The 27,982-nt window shown below is 51.6% G+C and overlaps 2 protein-coding genes and 1 pseudogene across 2 annotated transcripts; 1 reads left to right on the forward strand and 2 right to left on the reverse strand.

Annotated features, from left to right (window-relative positions):
- The first annotated feature begins 4,009 nt into the window (after nucleotides 1-4,009).
- On the forward strand, nucleotides 4,010-6,585 carry LOC124671605 (purple acid phosphatase 2-like). The gene is made up of 5 exons (XM_047207962.1): nucleotides 4,010-4,174; nucleotides 4,261-4,461; nucleotides 4,543-4,654; nucleotides 5,324-6,029; nucleotides 6,103-6,585. The coding sequence occupies exons 1-5, from the start codon at nucleotides 4,010-4,012 to the stop codon at nucleotides 6,290-6,292; spliced, it is 1,374 nt and encodes a 457-aa protein (XP_047063918.1). The 3' UTR covers nucleotides 6,293-6,585.
- A 4,043-nt stretch (nucleotides 6,586-10,628) lies between these two features.
- On the reverse strand, nucleotides 10,629-15,032 carry LOC124674135 (probable polyol transporter 4). Its single transcript, XM_047210173.1, has 2 exons — nucleotides 14,654-15,032; nucleotides 10,629-12,326 (listed from the first exon to the last, which is right to left on the reverse strand). The coding sequence occupies exons 1-2, from the start codon at nucleotides 14,862-14,864 to the stop codon at nucleotides 10,924-10,926; spliced, it is 1,614 nt and encodes a 537-aa protein (XP_047066129.1). The 5' UTR covers nucleotides 14,865-15,032; the 3' UTR covers nucleotides 10,629-10,923.
- Nucleotides 15,033-15,389: 357 nt separating this feature from the next.
- LOC124676399 lies at nucleotides 15,390-25,143 on the reverse strand (annotated as a pseudogene).
- Between the last annotated feature and the right edge of the window lie 2,839 nt (nucleotides 25,144-27,982).

A 27,982-nucleotide genomic window follows, 5' to 3' on the forward strand; every position in this document is an offset into this window, starting at 1 on the left:
TGACTGATCTTGGTCCTCTTCGCTATTTTCTAGGCATTGAGGTTTCCTCCACTTCGATGGCTTTTCTATCTCTCAGGAAAAGTACATTCGGGATCTTCTTGCTCGTGCTGCTCTTGGGGATGAGCGCACGGTCGATACTCCTATGGAGCTTAATGTTAAGCTTCGTCCTACTGATGGTGATCCTCTTCCTGATCCCACCCGTTATCGCCATCTTGTTGGGAGTCTTGTTTATCTTGCTGTCACTCCTCCTGATATTTCTTATCTTGTTCATATTCTGAGTCAGTTTGTCTCAGCCCCTACCATTGTTCACTATAGTCATCTCCTCCGTGTTCTTCGTTATCTTCGTGGCACGATCACTCGTCGCCTTTTCTTTCCCCATTCCATCTCTCTCCAGCTCCAGTGCTATTCGGATGCTACATGGGCGAGTGATCCTATGGATCGTCGTTCGCTTTCTGCTTACTGTGTGTTTCTTGGTGGTTCGCTTGTTGCTTGGAAGACGAAGAAATAGGTCGCAGTTTCCCGTTCGAGTGTTGAGGCTGAGTTGCGGGCTATGGCTTTGTTGATTGCTGAGGTGACTTGGTTACGGTGGTTGCTTGCAGATTTTGGGGTCTCTCTTACGACACCCACTCCACTTTTGTCTGACAGTACAGGTGCTATCAGTATTGCACGAGATCCGGTCAAGCATGAGCTGACCAAGCATATCGGTGTTGATGCTTTTTACACACGTGCACAGGTACAGGATGATGTTGTTGCGGTTCATTATGTGCCTTCAAATTTGCAGTTAGTGGATTTCTTTACGAAGGCACAGACTCGAGCGCAGCATGATTTCTTACTCTCCAAACTCAGTGTTGTGGATCCACCATGAGTTTGAGGGGGGTTGTTAGATGTATATATCTGTATATTGTAGTTTCCCCATATGTTAGGGGGCTTTCTACATATGTGCACCTGTACATGTACTATATATTGTGGCCTTTGGCCCCCTGGTAATACACCACGCATATTCCCTAACAAACTGAACTTCCTGACGAATTGATCGAGCAGTGGCCACGCAGCACTGGACTACGTGCTCCTACATAGTTCACACAGGTTGTATTCGGCCAGATCCTCTTGACACTAGGCGTCCATAGTAAGAGAGAACTTTGGCATGGTAACTTCATTTCGTTTTTTTTCTTTTCGAAATGGGGTAACTTCATTTCGTAGCATGAAAAATAACAGGGAATATTAACTGAACATGTATATGTGCTACATACTAAAATGAGCCTACCACTAAAATAGCCTACCACTAAAATGAGCGCTACAAAAATCCTAACTTTAGAGTACTCGTGATTGCGAAAGAAGAAGCAGGCTAGGTAGAATCTTGAAAGCCAAAGCTACTGGCCATTTATGGTCTCAAATCATTTGCGGCCAACTAGCCAGTAGATAAAGGAGGCAGGCAGGGGGAAAAGATGAGAAAGCCAAAGTCCTTTGCCAATTGCCACAGCTTGTGAATTTCATCTCCTTTTGGTCATGGCCACTGGATTGCACATTTACACTGTTCCCCAGCAGTACGAATGTCTGCATGCACTTGTTATTATAGAAACATGCCGCATACACTGGCTGAAGTAAATCCGGGCTGAAGCTGGATGTGTCCACCTAAAGCTTAGCTCAAAGTTAAAACAAGGTGACTCCTATCTTGTTTGTATTAGTTCGGCAGTGGTTCATATCGTCGCATGTTCATCCAATTGCTGCTAACATTGCTTGGCTGGTCAAACTATCCGGCATTTCGCTCAACGACGACGGCGATTTTTGGCGGGGATTGTCGACTGCGATAACGTTGAGGACGTACCACGAGACACAATATTCTTCTTCCCAATGTGCAAAATAAAACAAAAACAGCTTCAGAGTCAACTTATGTGCCCCGCTTACATGGATTCAAACTCGATTGGCGCGCTACCCGTGATCCGCCTGCGCAAAATGTAAGAGCATCTCCAGTCGCGTCCCCCAAACCGTCCCCCAAAGCGATTTGGGGCGCGCCGGACAAAAAAAGCGTTCCAGCCGCGTCCCCCAAAGCCCTTTTTTGTCCGGCGCGGCCCGATACGGTGTCCGGCGCCCCGAGCCCGTCCCCGTCCCACGTGGGACGCTCCGGGGACACCGGACACAACGAAGCGAGGCGGGGAGTGGCGGGGCCGACGCGTCGGCCGGCACGGAAGGCTAAAACCCCGTCGCATACCTTTGGTCAAGCGACGTTAATGGCGTCCCTGTTTTCCCAGGCGATGCAGGGACGCGTCTCGTCGTGCATGGCCGCGTGGCCGTCCGCGCCGGAGTTATTGCGTGCAACCACCCGCTGCCGCCGCTGTTTTAAGACGCCCTCCGCTTATCGCCGCTCATCATAATCCTTCTCGTCGCCGCCGCCTCCCCTTCCCGGATCCTCTCCTCGCCGCTCAAAAAATGTCGTCCTCCCGCAAGATCGTCGCGGCGAACGGCTCGGCCGCGGCAGCCTCACCGTGGCGGAGGCGTGGGCGCCGTACCACGCCGGTATCCGGTCCCGCCGGACGTGCGGCTGCCAGCGGCGCGGCGGCCGGAAGATGGCCGTGAACGGCATTGGCATCCCGCCGCCGCCGAAGCCAGACACGCAGCAATGGCGGGACGCCATCAAGGCCCGTCGGGCTCAACTCACCGCCGAGGAGCGGGCGGATCCGACATGGGCGGCCAAGGACAACGACGACTGGTGGACGACGTACTTCAAGGCCAAGTACGACGTCGAGCTGCACAAAGCACCGACGGGCTCATCGGCGGGCCCAACAGCTGGAACGAGGAAGGCCGCGCCCGTGCCGGGGCGTTCGGGGCGCACCCTCGAGAACGTCATCCGCGGCCTCCGCAACGGCGCTCCGCGGGCTGGAGATGCCGTCGTCGCCGCCGCCTTCTCCTCAATGGCAGCCGAGGAGGACGACGTACTCGTCCTCCTCGCACTCTTCTTCCTCGGGGCCGGCGCGATCGACGCCGTCGTCGTCGTACCGGTCGGCGCCGTATACCGTTCCCAAACGGGAGGTCAAGGAGGAGCCGGCGACGCCCGTCAACACGAGGCGTGGCGGTAGCGGCAGCGGGCGGCAGCAAGGGAGGCGCGGCGGCGCCCTCCTCATCCCGAAGCCGGAGGCGAAGGAGGAGCCGGAGGAAGCGTCGCAGGCGGCGCTGCTGGCGGAGTACGAGCGGCAGCAGCGGCTCATCGCCAGCAGCGACGACCCCGAGGACTGCCCAGGGCTGCGGGCTGCGGGCGGCGTTCTTGGCGTCCATGGACGACAAGGACGCCTGGAGGGGCGACCTGGACGCGGCGATCGCCATGTCCATCCGCGACTCCGGCAAGCCGCTGGTGGACCTCACCGACGACGGCGAGGCGGGACCAAGCGGCTTGGTGAAGGACGAGCCCGTGGACGAGCCCGTCGACGAGCGCGTCAAGCAGGAGGTCGTCACCGACGAGATGTACAACTTCCGGCGAGTACTACGACGCCTCCGGCCGCCGCAAGTGGTTCTAGATTAGGTTTAGTTTTAAAGTTAGTCAAATTTCGTTCGAATCTATGTAAGTTTGGACGAATCTAATCGAATCTAGTCAAGTTTAAAATTTACGAAATTTTGTTTGGGGGACGCGATGGGGAGCGACGTCCCCCAAACGCGGCACGAACGAAACACGTCCCCCAAACGCTCAATCCGGCGCGGTTTGGGGGACGGTTTGGGGGACGCGACTGGAGATGCTCTAAATTAGTTTAGTTCGCGGGATCTCAGTCAAAACAAGCACAATCCGTGGATATTCGCCACAGATCATGCAACGCTAGGCTTAAAAATCTGTAAATTTTAGGAGTAGATAGGAGTCTGACGGGGGAAAAGATTCCTGCTGTCCTTATATAACCAATCACTGATTGTTTGTTTCCTCCTCACACTGAAGGAGGCGCTTCCATTCCACACTCTGTTACTTCGTCCTCTCTGCTTCTCGACCTGTGCTGGGGAGGGAGGGTGACAGTGCTGTCAGTGCAGCAGCATGGGTGCCCTGAGCCTGCTCGCGCTCGCGGTGCTGCTCGCGACGGCGGCGGGAGTCGAAGCCGGAGTAACGAGCTGGTACCGGCGGAAGCTGGAGGCCACCGCCGACATGCCGCTTGACGCCGACGTCTTCCGCGTACCGCCCGGATACAATGCTCCACAACAGGTGCGTGGGTCACCGACCTCAGCTATACCATCTTCGGTAGTTGTTGGATCCCTCATCTCTTCTTCTTCTCTGATGAAACCAACCAGGTGCACATCACGCTGGGCGACCAGACGGGCACCGCCATGACGGTGTCGTGGGTGACGGCCAACGAGCTGGGCAACGGCACCGTGAAGTACGGCCGCTCGCCGGAGAAGATGAAGATGTCGGCGGAGGGCACGCACACGCGCTACGACTACTTCAACTACACCTCCGGGTTCATCCACCACTGCACCCTCAAGAACCTCAAGGTACTTAACGAACAGCAGTATCCAGGCCAATCTGAGAGCGAGAGCTAGCACCGCCGCCATTGATCATCTCTGAATTTGCAGCATGGTGTCAAGTACTACTACGCGATGGGGTTCGGGCACACGGTGAGGACCTTCTGGTTCACCACCCCTCCCAAGCCAGGCCCTGATGCGCCCTTCAAGTTTGGACTCATCGGTACGTTTGCAATTTTCCAGCCCCATCGTTGTTATCAGCAAGTAGATTAGTTATCTTTTTCTTGTCAGACTGATAAACAAGACAAGTCAGCACTAGCTAGAGACAAACGGCTCGGTAGGATCTAGGACAAGATGAGAAGGCCAGCATTTCTGTCAATTGTGTGTCGTAGCATCCAAAGCCATGTGCCGTGACAATTGTAGCTGCAGAGTTCGGCCGGCCTCCCACGAGTTGCTCACACATCAACTTCGTTGGGGTTTGAATTTCTTGGCGAGCACCTGTGTCAAGACAAGATTGCCTTGTTTGAATAGAGAACACTACCGGAGTAGGAAGCAATGTGCACACCCAGCACTGCCACTCAAGTGATCAACCAGCGTTGACGATGTCTGGAATAAAAAGGGGAAGTTGGAACTTGGAAGAACAATTTGAGAGCTCATGCTGAAAATAATAAACACTAAAATGTATGCCTGCTGAAATTACTGATTTCCGACGGGTAAGGTTGAACACCCCCATTTGACATGTACCAAAAATCGCTTCTCAGATGAGCCTGAACCCTGGTCGGTGATCAGCAAGGATGCCCACTGTAACCCTTCTGCTAGGTCATTACAAAGTTCTCATTTTGAAAATTAATCAAGCTCTGATTTTTGTTGTGTTGTATGTGAAAATCAACAGGTGACTTGGGTCAAACGTTCGACTCAAATAGCACGCTGTCGCACTACGAGGCCAACGGTGGCGACGCTGTGCTCTTCGTCGGCGACCTCTCCTACGCCGACACATACCCGCTCCACGACAACAATCGATGGGACACCTGGGCCCGCTTCGTTGAGCGCAGCGTCGCCTACCAGCCATGGCTCTGGACTACCGGCAACCATGAGCTGGACTACGCGCCGGAGATCGGCGAGACGACCCCCTTCAAGCCCTTCACCCACCGCTACCCGACGCCATTCCTGGCCGCCGGCAGCACGGAGCCCTTCTGGTACTCCGTCAAGATCGCCTCGGCGCATGTCATCGTGCTCTCCTCCTACTCCGCCTACGGCAAGTACACGCCGCAATGGAAATGGCTCGAAGACGAACTGGGTCGCGTCGACAGGAAGACGACCCCGTGGCTCATCGTGCTCATGCACTCGCCATGGTACAACAGCAACAACTACCACTACATGGAGGGGGAGACGATGCGGGTGCAGTTCGAGCAATGGCTCGTCGACGCCAAGGTCGACCTCGTGCTCGCCGGACATGTCCACTCCTACGAACGCAGCCGGCGGTTCTCGAACATCCAGTATGACATCATCAATAACAAGGCTACGCCGGTGCACAACCTGGACGCGCCGGTTTACGTGAACATCGGCGACGGAGGCAATATCGAAGGCATCGCTGACAAGTAAGTTGTAGCTGACAAAATGCAGTTGAAATCTGTTTCCAATTTACTGACAAAGATAAATGAATGAATGTAGCTTCACGAAGCCTCAGCCGGGGTACTCGGCGTTCAGAGAGGCGAGCTTTGGGCACGGGACGCTGGAGATCAAGAACCGGACGCACGCCTACTACGAGTGGCACCGTAACCATGATGGCGCCAAGGCCGTGGCCGACTCCTTGTGGCTCACCAACAGATTCTGGATGCCCACCCACGACGACTCAAACTGATCCATCATCTCACATGGATGCATTGTTTTCAATGGATATGACTTTTCAGACAAAAGAAAATATCCAGCTGCAACAAATGCCAAATGGCATAGATCCAGAAGTTCTTCCAGCAAACTGTTATAGTTACCGTGAATCTTTCTTGACACATAGCAAACCAGTCATGTTGTGGGGGGTCACTGAAGCTTTTTTCTTTCCAAAAAAGAGTTGTAGCCCTCACTTGTTCTGTATCTCGATGCAAAAGCAGAGCACCTGTATTTTAGTTCAAAATAATACAACAAGCTTGACAGGCTCAAGCCATAGATTGCAAGATAAAGAAAGTGTAGGTAATTCCTACTCACTCATGGAAAATTGTATCTAGTATCAGCTACGGTAACTATTTGTTCTTGAGCCTTCATGGCGAACAATCTATTCTCTTGCTGCAAGTTTCCAGATAATTCTAGACGCTTCTTGATTTCTCATGAGGTTGATTTCTCCAATGTATTCATGGAAAATATCCATGCATTAGTGAGAGGTCAAGATTTAAATATTCCTATAATGATCAGAATTAATAAAAAAAATACTCATAGTGCAAAACGATGTTAGGGCTGGCTATAGTGGTAAGTATTATGTAGTAGTATCATGCGTATGATACTTTTGTATGGTATTATCTCTATAGTGGTTAGTATCATGAATTAGTATTATAGTCATACTATATTTATTGCTTTTTAGAATCTCAATGCAAATTTATGCACAAGATTTGTTTGGCATTATTTCTCGTGGCGTGCGCTATGATATAGTATCCACCTATGTTACTCTAATCTTCTCTCTCCTCCTTAATTAGCTGCCACATCAGCTTTTTTGTGGGACCAATGTGCATGATACTTGCTATGATACTAGCACTATGACTAGCACTATGACTAGCCTAAGAAATACTTCCATTGTCTCGATGAATTAAAAGTTTAGTGGAGACATGAAGCGGATTTATGAGGGTTTATTTGGTCCATCAAATCAAGTAAAGTTGTGGAACCAAAGTGGGCTAGATGGCGGATTTTTTCCAAGCGGGTTTGAGACTACTCATAGTAGAGAGTAACATAAGGTAGTGTCATGCATATGATACTACTCTATGTTACTACCTCCATAGTGCATAGTATCTTGGTGGTAGTAACTTAGAATGCATCATTAATTCATTTGTATACTCACTCATTCTTGAGAAGTGTGATGTTATGGTAGTAACATAGCTAGTTACCACAAGCATCTCTCTCCTCATTTAATAGCATGCCATGTCATCAAAATGCATAGTTGGCATTGCATGTGGGTGCATGTTACTACCTAAGTTACTCCCACTATGAGTAGTCTGACTAGATAAGGGGGTTAGAGCATCTCCACCGGCGCGCCCTAAATAGTCGCCGGCAGGGGCGCCGACACTGTCGTATGGGGGGCACTGGCACAACATCCTCCATTTGGGGGAGCTGCTCCCACACCGGCGTTCCCCATACGACAGCCCCGATAGATGATTTGAATTAAAAACTCAAAGAAAAGCATCGAAATTTGAATAAGTTTTCGAATTTAAAGTTTGGGACAACACACGGCCACCAAATTCGAATAGGTTTTCGAATATGAAGTTTGGGCAAACATACGGCCACCGAATCATCGTCTAGTCCGGCTGCAAAAAAAACAACTTCGGCTTCCAGGCCAAATGATCAGATGAATGGGGTCATGGGCGGCTCAACATCGACGACGTCCTCATCTTCGGCGAGCCCGGGCGGCAGCTCCATCACTGCAATAGGATCCATGGTCACCGGGAGAGGCATGAACATCGACAGTGCCAGCGGAGACATGAACGTCGACGATGCCGAGGGAGACGCCGACGCAGCTCGCGCCGCCAGCACCTCTTGGCCGATGCGCTCGCGGTACATCTCGTGCCACGCCCTCGCCAACGGGTCCATCTTCTCCATGTCGGCCATCAAGATCTTGGATTCTTGAGACATCTTGGCCAAATAAAGCCGCGTCGCTTCGTTGGTGGCCTTCATTGGAACGGCGTGAGCTTCCATCTTCGCCGCATCCACCTTCTCCCTCTCCAACTCGATCTTCATGTCTTGCTTCTCTAGTATTGCCTTCCACACGACGGCGGCCCTATCCGCCACTTCCTTGTTCTCCAATGAGAAGGAGGATATCATCTTCTCGAGGGGGGCGTCCATGGCGGCCAATGTTGACGCCGCATTCCTCTCGGCCTTGGCCTTCTAGTTGCCAATGGGGCTCCCGGTGGAGGCGCCGGCTGGATCAATCGACCCATCTTCCCCGTCCTTGTTGAGAGTGTGGCGGATGTCGGCCCATTTCTTGCAACCTTGTAGCTTGTTGAAGCAACGCATGAAGGGAAATCTTTGTCCTCGTATTGTTGCTTGTACATCTTGAGGGCGTCAAGCATCTAACAGTACATAATGCAATAACAAGATATAGAACAAGATGGATCATTAAATAGATACATTATGATGCATTATGAAATAGACATCACCAAATGGACATAGATCATACCCAATCCACCATCGTCTTGCCGCTCTCCTTCCAGCCCTTATTCTTCTCAGAGTAGCCATGGAACTTGCTACACGCTGCCTTGATGATGTTCCAACGGTGGGAGAGGGCGCCCTCGTTCTGGATCATGTTGATGGTGGCGTACTCACCATAGGTCTTCTTCTCGTTGAATGAATCAAGGATGCGCTTGTAGTATTTGCTGGAGGATTGGTTGGCGCTGGTGATGGGGCAAAAGCTCACTTGCTTCCACACGTCGATGAGACATTCATCCTCCAAAGACCTCCACCTAGGACCACCAGTGTCGTCGGTCTGCCTGTTTGTCGTCTTCGTCGCCGTGGTCACGTCGGTATCAGTGTCGATCAGCTCCTCCTGGACCTCCTCCTCCTCACCTTCGGCCTCGCCGGCCTCTTCTTCATACTCGTCGACGGGGGGTTCGTAGGCGTGGCCATCGCGTATGAAGCCGGTGAGGATCTCGTCCCCGGCGGCAATCTACGCAACAAGTTACCTACTTTGAGTCGTCGGCGGTGTCTACGATGCACATAACACATAAAAAGAAAGGAAACTCACCTCGTCGTCGCCCATGGACACGTCGAACATGTTGTCGAACACCTGGTGGAAGCTCTCGTCGGCGAAGAGGTGGCGGGGAAGGCCGGTGCCGTCTGTCACGTGGTCGTCGGTGCTTCCCGGGCAGCGCAGGTCAGGCGACGAGTTCAGGTTCACGCCCAAGCGAAAGTCGTTGCTGCCCCTCAGCGCTGAATCCGGTGAGAACGGCGCGTTGGGGTCGAAGGTCATGTCGGCTGTCGGCGCACTTGGGGGAGTAGCGGGCGCGGCCGTCCATCTGCGACAGCCGCATCTGCGAGAGCGATGGCTCCTCCACGTAGTACCCCACGTAGTACCCCGGCGATGAGGGTGAGCTCGAGAAGTTGCGGCCGGCGGGCTGCTGGCTCCCTTCGGGCTGGCTGCCGCACAAGTTGAGGCACACTTCCGCAGCAGACGCCGCTCTCGTGGCTTCAAGAGCGGCGAGGTTGCGCCTCCTGCGGTCGGTCGTCTCAAAGTATCAGCGGCGTTTCTCGTCCTCCCACGCCTCCTGCGACATGTTCGTCGGCTTCTCCTTCCGCGCGACGGTTCACGGCTTCGGCGGCGCCTTCGCTGCCTTCCCCGGAGCCTTTTTCTTCGGTGGCAGGGCGGCGGCGAGGGTTTTTTGGGTTGGAGCCTGGATGGGAGATGGAGCGGCGGGCGGGAGATATGAGCGGCGGAGGGGACGGGTTTTGGTGGAAAAGATGTATACTTTTAAGATGTGTGGCTGATAGGCGGCTCCCACGCCCAAAAAATTTCGTCTCGCGAGGCGCCGGCGCGCCCGATTCGCGCCCTTCACGAAGGGGCCGGCACGGAGTTGCTGGCGCTTCTGGGCTCCAAAAAGCGTTGGCACTTTTTGGGGCGCGCTAGTGTGAGCCCATTTTCGTTGCCGGCCCCCAAAACACAATCGAGGTCGCTATGGGGCGTGCTGGTGGAGATGCTCTTAGGCTGGTGCAAAGTGGAGCTACATTCTGAATTTCCGACATTGATGGTGTTATTTGAAAAAGATTGTTTCTGACTTGGTATTTTGCATCTATGCTAACAAAGGTGGTGTAATGTGGACTTTGGTCATAATAGTAACACCATAACATGTTCTCTCAATTATCGTTGCTTAGTACCTAGACATCTCACCAAAAAAAAGTTTTATAAAAATACTTTTCTAACTGAACTATACTGAAACTGCAGACATGCAGAGTATCTATACTTGATGATTGAGAATTTTTAATGCAAAGATGAACACTTGTTTCTTAAGTGAAAATAAAATTGTAGAAGTTGAATTTTTCGATTATATTGTAGGTGGAAGATACCAACCCATATACAACATCACTTGTATCCTTCTCCCAGGTAATATTTGGGATATTGTATATGAACAACTTTACACTACAAAAAAACCATCTATGTTACAACCTATGTCCTGTTGAGCTCTCAAAATTAGCAGTAGTTAAAATGGCAGCTTGATCGTTTCTTAATCTGATTTCTGAAGCAGGATGTGGCTGTTTCAGCATTTGAAACATGGAATGTCATGAAGTTTCCTGTTACTGATTATATCAACCTAGAGAGGCAGACTTCTTGTCGTCCTGTATTAAGTGTTGTGTATCTTCAAGCTCGACCTCTCCTCCTTTCCATCCTTTCCCACCTTCAAACATTATTTCAATCTGCTCCAGAGTTTTCCCTTTAGTTTCTGGCACACAGAAGTACACAAAAGCAACCGAGACAGTCGAGATTGCTCCAAAGACAAAGAACATTCCCCCCACGGATATAGCACGGGCCATGGAGAGGAATGACATGGAAACCAGACCACTGCCCACTCTACCACCTACTTGACCAAGTGCTGATGCCTGAGCTCGTAATCTTACAGGAAATATCTCTGACGACAAGACCCAACAAATCGGTCCCATCCCAATTGAAAAGAATGCCACATTCCCACAAACTGCAAAGATTGCCAGATCAATCCCAATACTCGGAGAAATAAGCCCCATGGCATGCTTCTGCAATGTAAGTGCAATCCCCAAGACAAATAAGCAGACCGTCATGCCAATGGTGCTGACATAAAGAAGCGGCTTGCGCCCAACTTTATCAATGAGGAAAATTGCAACCAATATGAAAATCGTCTTAGTAAACCCAACAGCAACTGTCGCTGCAAGAAGCTCCTGGTCAGACTTGATTCCAGCATCCCTGAAAATTGTTGGGCTGTAATAGACGGTAGCATCGATTCCAGTGATCTGCTGGAACAACTGAATACCACATCCAGCATATAGCATCCTACGAACAGCAGGGGAAGGGCTCAGTAGTTCCCTCCACACCGCTTTGTCCTCAGACTTTACAGACTTCATAATATTTGCAGCTTCCTCAATCTCAGCCAGCCTTTCATCAACCTCAGCTTCTGACTCACTAATCTGCAACAACACTGCCCTCGCTTCTGGAACTCTTTTCTCCATCATCAGCCACCTAGGGGACTCCGGGATCACAAAAAGCGCGACACCGATGAAGACAGACGGAAGGATACCGACACCAAGCATGACCCTCCAACTAATGTGCTCGGAGAGGCCTGAAAATGCATAGTTGGAAACGTAGCCCAGGAGGATCCCTAAGTTTATGCAGATCTCGGGGAGGGATGTGAGAGTCCCACGGGCAGACGCGGGGGAGATCTCAGCAATGTAGACAGCAGATATCATGGCGCCAAAGCCGATACCCACCCCGGCGAGAAGCCTCCCTACCATGAGCACAGTGAATGAAGGAGCAAATGTCATGATGACCGCACCGGTCTGAAAGATAACTGCACCAAGGCCCATTGTCCATTTTCTGCCGATCGCATCAGACGTTCTTCCTCCTGACAGACTTCCCAAGAGTGAGATCACACTTAGGCAGCCCACTAGGATTTCTTCCTGAAACTCGGTAATGTGGAGATCTTTCTGGATGTAGATGATTGCGCCACTCATGACACCAACATCTGAAGATAGCAGAATGAGTCTCATGTTATAAAAAGTGTTAGGACAGCAATTGAAGCTTAATCTCTAAGAACGGCAACCATAGAAACCATCTATGCAAGTGTTCGTATGCTGATTTCCACGTTCGGGGCAAGCAGGGATCAAAGTCCCCACTTGTAAACCATATATGCAACTGCAGGTTACAATATGAACTTCAGGTGGCAGTTATCAGCGAAATTCTCACTTCCGTGTGTTGTTTAGCGTTGAGAATAAAATCGGGATCGCCTCGTTTAGCATGAAAATCGTACCATCGCCACTAGCAGTTGCAATTTCTATCGCTATCAAAAGGATATCACGATTCCAATTCCCACCCATAGGCACAGATCCCGCTGGGTCGCGCGCCGCGGCACTGTGAGAACTCACCGTAGCCGAGGAGGACAGCGTTAAGCGAAGCGAAGATGGCGCAGGCGTAGACGAACCGCGACCGCTCCTTGATCCTCCTGTCGGACGCCGAGGGCCTCCTCTGCCGGTGCGCCCCCGGCCCCGCCGCGTCCACCTCCGACCCGTCGGTCGGATCGAGGACCGCGTACTTGTTCCCCGTGCCATTGGCGGCCGTCATCGCCTCGCTCCGCGCTGCCGGAGACGCGGTGACGACGCTGGTCTCGCCGCGGAATGGCGCCGGATTTGGAGGTCATGAACGGCGAACGAAGGGCGCGAGGAAGGTGAGGGATGTCGACGTGTTTCCTATACTGGTCCGGAGAATGCCCAAAAATATTTCAAAACGATCCTTCCGTGAATCCGTGTGAGTTGCTCTAGGACCAGAAGTACATTTGGAGAAATGTTTCGATTCAATTGCACATTCTTTTGTCTATTTTGTTTGAGGTCATGTACCGAAAACTGCAAATGGAGGGCGAGCTAAATGTATTCCTTTATTTTTTAAAAAAAATCTGAAATCATAGGCTTAAGTTTTAAAAAAATCTGAAAAAATATTTTGGATGTAGATAATGATGAAATCTACAAACGTGCAAAATCTCAATGTAAAATTCTCTGTATCGTAGACTACATAAAAATAAAAAAATAAAATCTGACAGGTTTTATAGTTTTGAAATGTGCACTATTCACTATTCTCATATCCACATATTTATCATTTTTGTGTAGCATAAACTACTAAGAATTTCTAATTTAAAATTTACAAGTCATTGGCTAAGATTTTTTTCAGATTTTTTTTAAACTTAAAACTATGATTTCCTAATTTTTTAAAATAAATGGCTACATTACCCACTCTTGTCATGTACTCGGTTTTCTCATGGAAAATTATAGGAGGTGGCCTGACTCGTCCTCACCGGCAAAGACTATGACCATTGCATGAGAGTGTTGTTGTCGTGTTCTTTGATTGCGGAGTAATTTACACGGAGTAAAACTGCTTACTTGTGTGTTTTCGATTGCTTGATCGTCAAAAAAACTACTATATGCTTCCGTCGACCAAACATTTGAACAAATGGTTGCAATTTGGCCAGACAGCGAAGGCCTTGTTCATTCACCGGCAACCATTCCTGCTGACGGGATCTTTTTCGTTGATTGGTGGGAGCTTCCCCAAAGACACGATTAAGGCGGAGACCAAATCGTGGGTGAGAGCCGGGGGGGCTTCGGGGCCAGCAGCGCTGCTCCCCACGGCTTAATGTGTAGTGTGTCAAGTTGTAGTAGGATGTGGTTTTTCTAGGCTTGTATCAAATTCTCTCTATCAACCGAAACGCAAGCTTTTGCGTTTTCTCATAAAAATTGGCCAGACAACGGCCTGAATTTGCCGGGTTGCAAGGTCAGAGTCAGACAGAGCTCTAATGAAGTTACTCCTAAACTACTAATACAATGCAGATGTCCCTTTTCTACAAGTTTAAGCAAAGGCAAGGTGGTTTGGACAAATCAATCATTCAATCATCGAGTACTAATCGTCGAGAAAAAGAAGTACTATATGAACCGACAATCGACCCCGGAAAGTTCCCCGTTCCTACGTGAAACAGTAGCTGTCCCCCTCGCTCCCGTCGTCAGAGTCTTCCACCAACCTGAATCTGCCAAACACGGCGTTCCGCACTTGACTATTGGACGCTTCTTCGATCGATCATGACCAGTTCTTGCTAGCTACAGCAATGCACACACGGCAGCGACTCAACAACCGTCATGTCAGAGAGTGGGCCCGCACAAGCTTGGCGTGAGCTCAGCCACCGCCAAATTAATATCGCGCGATCGCCGGCCGGTTTCCGTCGGGTTCAACAATGTTTCAACGATCATTCCATGGAGAAGATGATCCCCGATCGAGCAGAAACGAAGCTTGGAAGAAGAAGAAGGAACTGACCGTAGCCGAGGAGAATGGCGTTGAGCGAGGCGAAGAGCGCGCAGGTGAAGACGTATCTCTCCGCCCTCCTGCGCCCGCGGCTGCGCGCCTCGGTCCGGCGGCCCCACTCTTCCTCGTCCAGCTCCTCCTCCAGCTCCGGCTCCACCCGCCGGTACTCGCCGATGCTCTGCGCCGCCACCGTCGCTGGCCTCGTCTTCACCGACTCCGTCATCCTTATGGTCTCCGGTGCTACGGCTAAGGACTAATGCTACTGCTAGTCTTCCCTAACTACTGACTACTGGGTTAAGGAAGAAATGAAAATGGGGAACTGTGTGTCTCCTTCTCTTCAGATCCAGCGCAGGAGCTCAAACGAATAAGCTCCTGGCTGCTTTTGGGTTGGCTTGGGTGTACGTTCTTGTTATAAACGACCTTCGCGATTAGTTTTTAGTCTCCTCCACTTTCACGGCAGGGTTTGGTGTTTTATATGTTGCAAGTGGCAAAAGGGTGGTGGTGCCGCTCCTACTTGGGAATCACTATCAAGATTCCAGTCTCGTGTTTAAAATGGTTTAAGAAGCTCAGTCGCTCAGATCTGTTTCGGTTGCGCGTGAGGATGGTCAAGGTCAAGTGGTGCAAAGATACTGATGGCAACGACCATTTCTCAGTAACCTACTAGATCTAGATGGCTCCTCGGGTACAAATAGAAGCACGCAACAGCTTCAGAAATATTTGACAGCGTTGCATGAGTTTACAGACAGCCAAGAATTCCGTTATCCAGATTTTAAGACGATTGAAAATTCAAAAAAAAAAAGAGAATAAAATCACCAGAATCACATACTGAAAGTTAATTGTGACTAGAGAATGTTTGTGGATAATTAAGATTATGGAGTACCATCCTTACATTGCGTATTAAGGGTGATTAAGATTACTTGATGTACACTGCTGGCAGCAAAGAAAGGATAACAACTAGATATATTTGTTTCAGAACTCCTTGCCCTCATGCTGATGTTCTGTGCTCCTGATGATCCTCGCCGATTGACCGGAATCTGAGGATCTTTTGAACGCTTGCGAGTTGTTTCACCTCCTTGGATGGTGCTGGTGCTTCCTGGCTATTGCTGGCTTGCTTGCCCTTCTTTTCTTTGAGAGGAGCCATCCCGTCACGAACGGGTTTTGGTGGAGCATCTGACAAGGAAAGCAAGACATTAAAAAGCATATGAGTGCCCTGCAAAAAGCACATTAGGTTAGGTTTGCAAGCAGTAACAAGGTTGAAAATTAATGGCCCTGCCTTTCTGACAAGTTTGATAAATACATATTTCTAGTTCAAACATATCCTCAATAAAGGGATTCAGAGCATGAGAAGTTACATGCAAACAAGGCCATCTTGTATAAAACAAACATGAAAATCTTCAGGAGACATCATCAGCATATTCATAAGGTATCCGATCAAAATACTACACTACGGAATGCATTTAACAGGGAAAACGTTGGCTGCAAAGAAAAAGGATTAGAGCAATATTATTAATGCAGAAAATTACCTCTTTCTGAAAATAAATAACATGTGCCAACTGTTTCTTCGTATTCTCCAACCTGTCAACAAAAAGGCATCAGCTACAATCCATTCAGTAAATAGTTTTATAATTGGAAGAGCGGGAGGGGCAAGCATAAGGAAAAAAGGCGTTTAGAACAAGTCGGATCCGACAAAAAAAAATGCGGTTACATATTGCAATATTAAAGCAGCAGATAGTTATCAGAGTTCAGAAAGGGAAGGAAAATCAATGAAGCTTTAGTGGTACAGGTAACATAAGCAAACACCGTGGTTGCTAGTGCTAAAGCTGTCGCAGATAATTTTTTGAATTCAAATGCACCCTCGTTCAATCTACTCCCTCCGATTCATATTAATTGACTTCAATATGGATGTATCTAAAACTAAAATATGTCTACATACATCCATATTAGAGTCAATTAATATGAACCGGAGGGAGTAGTACACTACAACTTTAACAGGCACAAAGTACAGCTAAGAAACATTGCTGGATAAATACTCCAGAGTCTCCTATAATGAAAACTGTTGTAAAGGGTGTATCCAGATATCGATTTACTGGTATAACTTAGAAAAAGAGTCTTTTTCATGGTGAATTTTCAGATCTGTTGCGTGACCCAGAGAGAGAGCCTGCTCACGACGGTCATACATTAGTTAGCTGTGTACTTTTACGCTTAGAAAGGATTTACATCGCTACCAATAAACTGACACTCCACATTAAAATAGATTGCAACAATATATAACGTCACTGGCAAAGGTCTAATAAGATAAACTTCAAATAACCATAGAACAGTGCCCCTGAAGCTGGCAAGTAAACATCTTCAAAGGCAGAGATAACATTAATAATACTCACCATTTTCAAGCCATCGCCTACTATCAAGGTAGGAGTCAATGTGTCCAAACCCTGAAATACATGATTACAAAGAACTTAGTGAAGTAAACATACAGAGAGATAGAGTATATGAGCGAATAACCAATCAGTAAACATCTGACAAAAGTAAAACTGACTTCTTCTCATACATAGACAGTGAGATAGTACAAAGCATGGCATCGAACAGCTAATAAGTAGGAGATGTGCTAAAAAATTAAAACGTCCAAACATGATAAACGACAGATTTTCTCCGTGAATCTACCATAGAGGCCTAGACTGGTAGGGGCTAGGGTTCTACCGGGTCTAGGGCGGAGGTTGTAAGGGTGGAAGTGAGGGCGGAGAGGCTGGAGAGCTCGGCGCCGACGGCGCGCCGCCGCGGAGGAAGGAGGCGGTGGCTAGGGTTGGTGCGGCGGGGCGCAGGGTCTCCCGTCTCCCTTCAGGGGAGACGAGACAGTAATGATACTGAATATTGTCTGATTAATCTCGAAGGGGTACAAGTGTTTATATAGGAGGACGACCTCCTCTAAACCCTAATTTACTTGGGCTAAGCCCCTAATTTACTTGGGCTAAGCCCACAACTAGCCACTAGTGGGCTTCCTGCGTGTATAGGTCAAACCGACCATAACATCTCTCCCCGCCTTCTCAAACAGCTCGTCCTCGAGCTGAACTTCGGAAGCTGCCGGCGGAGATCTTCAAGCTTCTCCCAAGTCGCCTCGTCCTCCGGCAGGCCTGTCCAATGCACCAAGACGTGCCAAACACCACGGCGCTGCCGGGCCTTCAACACGCGAGCCACACTCGCCGGGGCAGGCTCGAGACGCCCATCCGAAGTAGGTGGAAGAGCTGGTGGTGCGGAAGGAGGGTCGCCCGATAGGCCTTCGGGAGGCCGACGTTGAAGACGTCGTGGAGGCGCGAGCCCACGAGCAACTCAAGGCGGTAGGCGAGCTTGCCGATGCGCTCCGAGCACACGGAAAGGACCGGCGTAACGAGGTCCCAACTTGCGCCTGGAGCACGGGTCCAAGGACTGGGTCGTCCGGTGAAGAAGGCGTAGCCAGACCCAGTCGCCCACCGCAAACTCCGCCTCGCGATGATGTGCATCATAGTACCTCCTGGCCAAGCTGCCGAGCCCGAAGAAGTGGGCGGCGCGCCTCGGCCCGATATCTCGTCGCGGGTACGCAGCGAGTCATCCGCCGTCTTAGTACGGGCCGTGCCGCACGCATGAGGAAGCATCGCCGGTGGTGGCCTCCCGTAGACCACCCCAAAGGGAGTAGCGTGCGCGCGGAGTGGTAGGACGTGTTGTAGCGATACTCGGCCCACGCCAGCCGGTCCACCCAAGCTTGTGGACGATCCCCGGTGATGCGGCACAGGTACATGGCGATGATCTTGTTGACGACCTCGGATCGGCCGTCCGTCCGAGGATGAAACGCCGTGCTCATGCGGAGCTTCACACCCGCCAACCCAAAGAGGTCCCTCCAGACGTGACCCGTGAACACAGGATCACGATCACGCGACGATGGAGGACGGAAACCCGTGGAGGCGAACGATGCCGTCAAAGAAGGCGCGTGCCACGGATGCCGCCGTATAGGGATGGCCGAGGGCGATGAAGTGCGCGTACTTGGAGAAGCGGTCAACCACCGTGAGGATGACGGACTTGCCGCCAACCTTCGGCAGCCCCTCGATGAAGTCCATGGAGATGTCCGCCCACACCTGGGACGGTACATCCAGCGGCTGCAGCAAGCCCGCCGGACGGAGCGTCTCCGTCTTGTTCCGCTGGCATGTGACACACGCCCGCACCCAGTCTCGCACCAGGGTGCCATCCCCTGGAATGTAAAAGTCAGCGCGAAGACGGTGCGGGGGTCTTACGGACGCCCTCGTGACTCGCGGAATGCGCCAAGGACAAGGCCCGGTGGCGCAGGTCTCCATGATCCGGCACGAAGATGCGGCGTCCATGGAGGAGTAGTCCCTCGTCCGAGCGCCATGGCGCGGCCAGCTCGCCGTCGGCCGGGCGCCGGCGCGGCTGGCCGCGCATCCGCGGCCGTGGCGATAGCGCGGCGAACCTCGTCGATGAAGGCGAAAGATGGCCCGGAGTGGATGCGAGAGGGCTGCACCGACCGTGGGCGCGTCCGCGGTGTCGTCAACGTCTCGGCGGGACAGGGCGTCGGCGGCCGTGTTGAGGCGGCCGGGCGGTACTCGACGGTGAAGTCGAAGCCGAAGAGCTTGCTGATCCACTGGTGTTGCGGGACGGTGGAGAGGCGCTAATCCAGCAAGAACTTCAGGCTGTAGTGGTCCGTGCGCACACGGAAGGTCCGGCCCCAAAGATACGCCCGCCAGTGGCGCACCGCCTGGACTAGCCCGATCAGCTCGCGCTCATATGCGGCGAGCTTGTGGTGGCGCACGGCGAAGGGGCGACTGAAGAAGGCGAATGGACCCTCGCCCTGGTGAAGTACGGCGCCGAAGCCAATGCCGGAGGCGTCGCAGTCCACCACGAACGGCTCGTCGAAGTCCGGCATCTGAAGAACGGGACCCGTCGTGAGGGCCCGCTGCAGGGCGGCGAAGGCCGTGGCCGCCTCCTCGTCCCGGGAGAAGGCGTCGCGGCGAAGCGGGCGCGTGAGGGCGCGGCGATGAGGCCGAAGTCTCGGATGTATCGCCGGTAGTATCCTCGCGAGGCCCAAAAATCCGCGAAGAGCTCGCGGCGGCGGGGCGTCGGCCGGGCGGCGGACGGCGACGACCTTGTCCGCGTCCATCGCGACACCGTCGGCGGAGATGACGTGGCCCAAGTACGCGACGGAGGTCGTGCCAAACGAGCACTTCGAGCGCTTGAGATGAAGACGATGCGCACGAAGCTCGTTGAAGATGATGGCCACGTGTCTGCGAGTGCTCCGCCCAGGATGCGCTGTAGATCAAAATATCATCAAAGAAAACAAGCACAAAGCGGCGTAAGTAGGGGCTGAGCACGTCGTTCATCAGGGCCTGGAAGGTCGCCGGTGCGTTGGAGAGGCCGAACGGCATCACCAAAAACTCGTAGTGGCCATGGTGAGTGCGGAACGCCGTCTTGGCGATGTCGTCCGGTGCATGCGCACCTGATGATAGCCCGAGCACAAGTCGAGCTTGGTGAAGAAGCGCGCGCCATGCAGCTCGTCCAGGAGCTCATCCACAACGGGAATGGGGAACTTGTCCTTGGACGTGACGGTGTTGAGGGCGCGGAAGCCGATGCAGAAACGCCACGTGCTGTCGGTCTTGCGCACAAGGAGCACGGGGGCGCAGAACGGTGACGTCGAGATCCGAATGATGCCCTATGCTAGCATGACCGCCACCTGGCGCTCGAGCTCGTCCTTACGCGGCCGGGGGTACCGGTACGGCCGCACGGCCTACGGGTGCCGTGTTTGGCGGCGGGTGGATGCGGTGGTCACGGGGTCGCGAGGGAGGGAGGCCCTGCGGCTCGTCGAAGAGGTCGCCGTGCTGCTGCAGTAAGTCGGCCAGGAGCGGATGCGCCTCGTCTAGCGTGGCAGCCATCAGGTGGAGCTGCGGGGATGTGCCAGTGCTGCCCCCGTCCAGTGAACATGGCGGCCGCCCTCGCGCCAGAAGATGAGGGACAACACGTCGAGGTCCCACAGGATGGGGCCTAAGGTGCTCAGGAAGTCGAGGCCGAGGATGTCGTAGCAGCCCAAGTCGATGCCGACGCAGTCGATGGAGAACGGCTCGTCGCCCACGAGCACGGGAACTCGTCGCGCCACGCCACGGCACGTAAGACGATCCACGTTGGCGACGGTGACGCCGTACTTCTCCGATCCCACCGGGCCGGAGAGCGAGGCGGCGCATGGCGGTGTTGGACGAGAAGTTGTGCGTGGAGCCCGTGTCCACCGGCGCAGGTGAGATGCTCCCCATTGATAGTCACCGGGAGCAGGCATCGTCTTTGCCGTCTTGATGCCCGCCATAGCATGAAGAGAGACGACGAAGGCGGACGCGTCGACCGGCGCGTAGGTCGTGACACCGGCCTCAGTGACGGTGGCGGCCGCGAGCTCGGCGGTGAGGGCCTCAACGTCGGCGTCGTCGACGGTCTCCGAGTAGAAGAGGCGGGCGCACGTGTGGCCCGGTGCGTACTCTCGTCGCGGTTGAAGCACGGCCCCGGCGGCGCCGCTCAGGCTGCTCCGCGGCCGTCGGCCGCCTGAAGGGGCGAGTCGGCGCGAGAGGGCTCGCGGGCGCAGCGGCCGGCGCGGGGCGCGGCGAGGCGGTGGGCGTCGGGGTGGGTCGGGGCACGGGATGAGCGCTGCCACGTTGCGCGTAGACCTGCTGCATGGCGAGGGCGCGCTGTTCGTAGGCTCGTGCGTAGTACATGGCCGTCTGCAGGTCCGCCGGCTCGCGCATCTCGACGTCGACGCGGATGTAGTCGGGGAGGCCGTCGACGAAGAGATCGGCGCGCTGCCGCGCCGAGACGCCCGGGGCATGGCACGCGAACGCCTGAAAGCGGTCGGCGAAGTCCTGGACCATGGTGGTGAAGGCGAGGCGGCTGCCGCGGAGGGTCGGCCCAAACCGCTGGAGGCACAGGTCGCGAAAACGCTCCTAGGGCGGCATCCCGCCCTCGTCCTGCTCGAGGGCGTAGTACCAAGTCTGCGCGGCGCCCCGTAGGTGATAGGAGGCGATCCACGTGCGGTCGACGCTGAGCGTCGGCTGCCCCCGAAAAAAACTGCTCACACTGGTTCAGCCAGTTCAGGGGATCGGTGGCGCCGTCGTAGGTGGCGAACTCCAGCTTGGTGAAGCGGGGCGGCTGCTGTGCCAGAGGCGGGACCTCGGGGGCACCCTCCTGGCGCGGCGAAGGGGGCCGCAAACCCGCCAGGACCGCCAAAGGGGTGGGCGGGCTGCTGAACCGTCGTCCGCGCCGCAGTCTGAGTGTAGACGGGCGACGCGTCGATCCATGTGGGAATTGGCGAGGGCGATGGCGGCCACCACGCGGGCGGCCGTTGCTCGGCGGCGGAGGCGGGCGGTGGGGGCGGCGGCGGAACGGCGGCCGGTGGGGGCGGCGGGTCGTCGGCCGGCCTTGATCTCCGCGAGTTCGAAACGGATGGCGCGGAGACCGTCGGCGAGGTCCGCCAAAGTAGCGGGCGAGGAGGTCGAGGCACAGTGGGGCGGCGGCGGCCGGTCTCCGTTGGCGGCGGCGGCCTCGGTCTCCGTTGGCGGCGGCAGCTGCTCCTCGCAGCGCGTGGGCGCTCGTCATGGCGGCGGGGTGGCGGGGGTGGTGTTGGTGGCGGCGGCGGACGCGGCGGCGATGGGGTCGACGGGGGGCTGTTGGAGCCCATGAGACCTAGGCAATCCGATACCAAAGTGGTAGGGGCTAGGGTTCTACCGGGTCTAGGGCGGAGGTTGTAAGGGTGGAAGTGAGGGCGGAGAGGCCGGGAGAGCTCGGCGCCGGCGGGCTGGGCGGCCGTCGCGGAGGAAGGAGGCGGTGGCTAGGGTTAGTGCGGCGGGCGCGAGGGTCTCCCGTCTCGCTTCGGGAGACGAGACGATAATGATACCGAATATTGTCCGATTAATCTCGAAGGGGTACAAGTGTTTATATAGGAGGACGGCCTCCTCTAAACCCTAATTTACTTGGGCTAAGCCCCTAATTTACTTGGGCTAAGCCCACAACTAGCCACTAGTGGGCTTCCTGCGTGTATAGGTCAAACCGACCATAACATAGACACACACTGAACAGGATTTTGTATCAATTGACCATAACAACCAAAAAGAAATATGAAGGAAAAGTTGGTCAAAATACCAGAAATGTACATATTTTCTTTTCCTTCCATGTAATATACCAGTAGGCAGTATCACATACTAGTTGAAAGAAAATTCTCTTAGACAATCAGCGTCATGTTAAACAAGAAAAAAAATGCTCTGGGACTTCAATGGCCATTTGACATTTCTGGGATAGTCAAATCGGAAGTGAGCCATTTCAATGATAAAGAGCTAGAAGTGCTTAAGGAAAATGAGAGCTACTGCATCTTGCTTTTAAATTTACAAGAGAACCTAATGCACATTTGTACCAGTAAGGTCCAGACACAGAGAAGAACCAACTTACAGAGAGTATATATGCGTCATTTGGTTGGATGTCAGAATAAAGACAATCATCCAACTCTAACAAGACATACTCTTCTTCCTCCTCCTCTTCACCAATTTGCTTGTCTTTCTCGTGCACATTTTCCATCCCCAATAAGAATTTGCTCTTATAAAGCCGTAAATCTTACAAATTACCAACCAGACTACCTGAAGAGTTCAACAGTAGAAAATCAATGCACAAGATAAAGCTAACAGGATTCTTCTGCAGTAAGCGCACGCACAACTTAGCATTCCCTCGCTATAAAGTAGGTCATTTAAGTCCCTTGTGCTAAATGGCTATAATAGACCAAGTTATCCAGTACAGAAGTACAGTAGACAAACGACAAAGCAGTTTTTTAATCAAGGATACGGCAGGCGTATAGTTATTTGGAGAAAAAATACATCATTCGAATTAAAACTATAGACACAACACAAGAGGACGACAAAATACATATACGTACTACCCAGTCCCAACTCTTTTGGACAGTGGAAAAGAACATATGCTAGATTCTATAGCTACAAAAAGAACGAAGAGACAACACGAGAGGAAAGCATCCGAAGAAATCAAAATCAGTAGCAAAGAGCAAATGCACTCAATGAAGCAGAGAAGCTACAAGTGGTGGCACCGGAAATTTTGAGTGTGGGCAAGTAATTTGAGTTGTTAAGATTCACACCAGAAAATGCTAAAGTGGAAATCATCTTAGTGACAATGTGTTGAATAATTTCCCTATAATTACCCAAAAAATACAATTTAACTTTACTAACAAATTCTAGGTCCCCTTCCTTTTCTTTTTCCTTTTCTTATTCGTCTTCTTTTAATAAGACTAAGCGCCTGAGCCTATTAGCCTGTATACACTAGGCAAGCAAAATAAAATTCACCGTTTAGACATTCAATCATCAATAATCATATTTCAACTGATGAAGGTGAACTAGAATTTTGAAATGGAATCATTCATCAGATGATTTCCAGACTATTATAAATTTTAGGGAACCCAGAATCAAGCCAAGTAATTCACACATTCAGGGGTGAAAACGGAACAGATAGTATCCATCCGGCCAGCCGAAGGGATTCGGCGCCGATTCAGACCAGGTTTCTCAGATAATCTCCTGAATTAGAGTCAGATAGTAACTGTCGGATGTAGGATCGCACTGGTGGATTCAGGGTTATCCGAGATTTTCCCAGATAGTATCCAACTTCTTTTCGCCGATATCTGGAAGATGGAACTTCGCTTCCAATTTGACATATGTATGTCCTCTCTGCTTAAATCAGCGGTGGTCATCACAGATTGCATTCAAAGCAAATGTAACCTGATTGATGGTGATGAATAAAATGAGCACCCGCATGATTCTAGAAACAAAGAGTCGTGGACTAGTTGCAGTTCTTAGCAAGTTCCAAGTTGCATTGCATCAATACATCAGCCGCATCAGGAAGAGGCAGGGTTCAGGGAGATAGCTATAGACCTGGGAGCAGGAGCAGCAACTGAAAACAATTTTCCATTTGATGAAATGCCCCAATTAGGGTTAAGCAGGTATTCGCTCTAATCTTGCACCTGCAATTACGGTTTTAACCCATGCCCTCCGTCACGGCTAAGCCAAATTGGCTGAAATTTGAATAGTACACTCACATGAATATGGTTGATTTTAGGTAACTTTTAGATAATTTTTCTGTGCAGTTCATACATCGGGTGAAAATTTTGAGATTTCGAATGGAAAGAAACTTCAGGTGTTACTTTAACCTGAACCGTAACTTAGAATGAGCTGAAACTTGAGCAGTAAACTAACAAGCATATGCTTGTTTTGATGTGATTGTTTGGGATTTTTCTAGGCAATTCGAACTTTTGGCCAAAATCATAATTTGGAGATTTTGGCTAAATCTACAAGGTTTATCTTTTTGAAATTTCGACAGCATCCTCCCGTAAACCAGGTCAATCGCGACTCCAGCAATGAAACAAGATATTCAAACGAAAATAAAGTTGACACGAACAGTCATCTGGCCAACACGAGCAAACCCAGGGCTAAGTTGCAACGTTGCTAATACCATCCATTTCTCTTGTGTACACCGAGTGTACTATGCTTACCGAACGCGAGAAAAGAAAAACAGAAGAGTTGCCTTGCGACACCGGGATGCACCGCTAAAAGTGTCAAACTATTGATTTTAACATCAGTCTGAATAGGGGCAATTTCAAGTCTTAAATTGACTTCATGGATAAGCGACACATGGAAATATAAACAGAGTACAGGGAGCATGGGCGACCTGCTGGAGCTGGACTCCTGAAGCGCAACGCTGCGGCCGGTGGGAAGAGCCGGGGACTGCTGGAGCCAACACTGGCGGCCGGCGACCGGCGCCGCGGCGGCCGATCCCAAGCCGGCAACTGCCCGCTTCTTCTTGAGCGCGTGCAGAGGGAGTCCGGGCAGCCGGAAGCGACAGGCGGACGGCGGCCGCCGGACGGCAGAGAGCGTCGAGGGCCGAGCCCGAACGTGAGCGGGGCGGCGGGCGGCGGGCGGCGGCAGCGGGGAATCGCGTTTGCTGTCGCGTGAGTCGTGACCTCGGTCTGCGACTCTCGTCGATGCTTGGAGTTGGACCGAGACAGGGAAAGAGGAAAGCAGTAGTTCCGGCGACGGACGCTAGTGAGTTAGAGAAACTCCTGGCGACGTCGAGCTGGAAGGCAAGGCGGCGGCGGCGGCGGCGGTTGTTCTCCAGCCCGCAGCCTGCCGAGTCCGGGACGGGTTAAGCAATCGTGCAGGGCCCACGATAAGGAGCACGGCCTGGCGTGGCTGTAGCCCACGAACTGGATCCGAAGTGGAATGCTCCCTATCTGGGCTAGCCTGGCGCGCTGGTGTCTGGGGTTTAATAGGCCTGCTAATAAGTGTAGGCCATTTCTCTGTCCGGTAGCACCTGAGACGGACACTGTCCCTTCAAAAAAAAAACTGAGACGGAAACTGTGCTACTTTACCAATGCCGACAAATCCTCCTAGAGAAAAAACGAAACCGATAAATCCTTCGTTTCCCGTTTGTCAGGAGCAGTCTCCAACGACTCTTTGACCAGCGTTGTGGAATGCTCGTTGGCACTGCCTCCTCAATGCGCGCACCGGACTGACTCGGTTGCAATACTGGAACCTGGAGGCCGAGTCCACACAGACACAGGTACGGTTCACATGTAGCAAAAGGGTATTGTGGTGCGATGCATATTCTTTCAGCTGAACCTAGAAATTACAAGAGGAGGGTATGATGAGCACAGTATCAAGTTTTTTTCTTAGTAAGAAAAAAATTAAGGTTTAATCGATCAGTAGATAAAAAGCGTGACTTCTGAAGATGTTGCTAGCTGACTAGTAGCAGGACGCACTACCAGCGTCAGCAACAACGTGGAACCTGCACACAACACAACTAAAATATTTTGCCCCCAACTTGCAGTGAGGGTGTTGATCTCACCGGTTTTGCTGTACACAAAGGATTAAATGTATCGAGTGGACGAGATGTTTGCAGTAATTAAAGAGAACAGAGCTTTGCAGTAAGTACCAAAGCAAGATTGCAGTGATTGAATTTATCAGTGTAAAGGAAAGGACCGGGGTCCACAGTTCAGTAGATGTGTCTCTCTATAAAGATAAATAGCATGTTGGGTGAACAAATTACAGTTGGGCAATTGAGAAAATATCGACCAAACATGACAAGATGATTACTATGAGATTTGTTTGGGCATTGCAACATAGTACATAGACCGGTAATCCAACTACGTCTAAGACTAATAATCCACCTTCCGATTATCGTGCGAACCCCTTTTATTATTATGTTGCAACCAACAGATTATCGCACTAAGCAATGCGTGTAGAGTAAACAATAGAATTATCATTGGATAAAACATTGTTGTTTTCTCCCTACTAGCAACAACACATCTACAATCTTAGAAGTTACTCTCACTCTCCCAAATTACTAGAGACATGAACCTACTATCGAGCATAAATACCTCCTCTTGGAGTCACAAGCATCTACTAGGGCAGAGTATCTACTAGCAACGGAGAGCATGCAAGATCACAAATAACATATGACATGTAGGATTACATAAGAATGATCTTGATCATGTAGGGCAACTCACAAGATCTAAACATGAGGCACAAATTGGAGAAAGACAACCATCTAGCTACTGCTATGGACCCATAGTTCAGGGATGAACTACTCACGCATCACTTCGGAGGCGGGCATGGCGATGTAGATGCCTCCGACGATGATTTCCCCCACCGACTATCGAGCATAAATACCCTCTCTTGGAGTCACAAGCATATACTAGGGCAGAGTATCTACTAGCAACGGAGAGCATGCAAGATCACAAATAACATATGACATGTAGGATTACATAAGAATGATCTTGATCATGTAGGGCAGCTCACAAGATCTAAACATGAGGCACAAATTGGAGAAGACAACCATCTAGCTACTGTTATGGACCCATAGTCCAGGGTTGAACTACTCACGCATCACTTCGGAGGCGGGCATGGCGATGTAGATGCCTCCGACGATGATTTCCTCCACCGACAGGGTGTCGGGAAGAGCTTCAGAACCCCCGAGATGGGTTCTACTAGGGGTGGGCATAAAAAAACCGAGCGCCGAACCGAACTAACCGGAACCGAAACCGAATACACCGAAACCGAATTAACCGAAAACAATTTCGGTGCTTAAATATGAAAAACCGAATTTATATTAGAAAATTCGGTTTTGACCATCTGTTAACCGAAATAACGAACTGATAGTGTAACCGTGTCATACAGAGCTCCGCTGTCATTTGTTGTTACTAATTTCTCCGCCAAACAAGTAAACTCCAATCAGACCAAAGTTCCAAGCATATGTCTAATTTTATTTTGCTTCATCTAGCTATGT

The sequence above is a fragment of the Lolium rigidum genome, chromosome 7 (genome assembly GCF_022539505.1).
Source record: "Lolium rigidum isolate FL_2022 chromosome 7, APGP_CSIRO_Lrig_0.1, whole genome shotgun sequence".
Taxonomy (NCBI): domain Eukaryota; kingdom Viridiplantae; phylum Streptophyta; class Magnoliopsida; order Poales; family Poaceae; genus Lolium; species Lolium rigidum.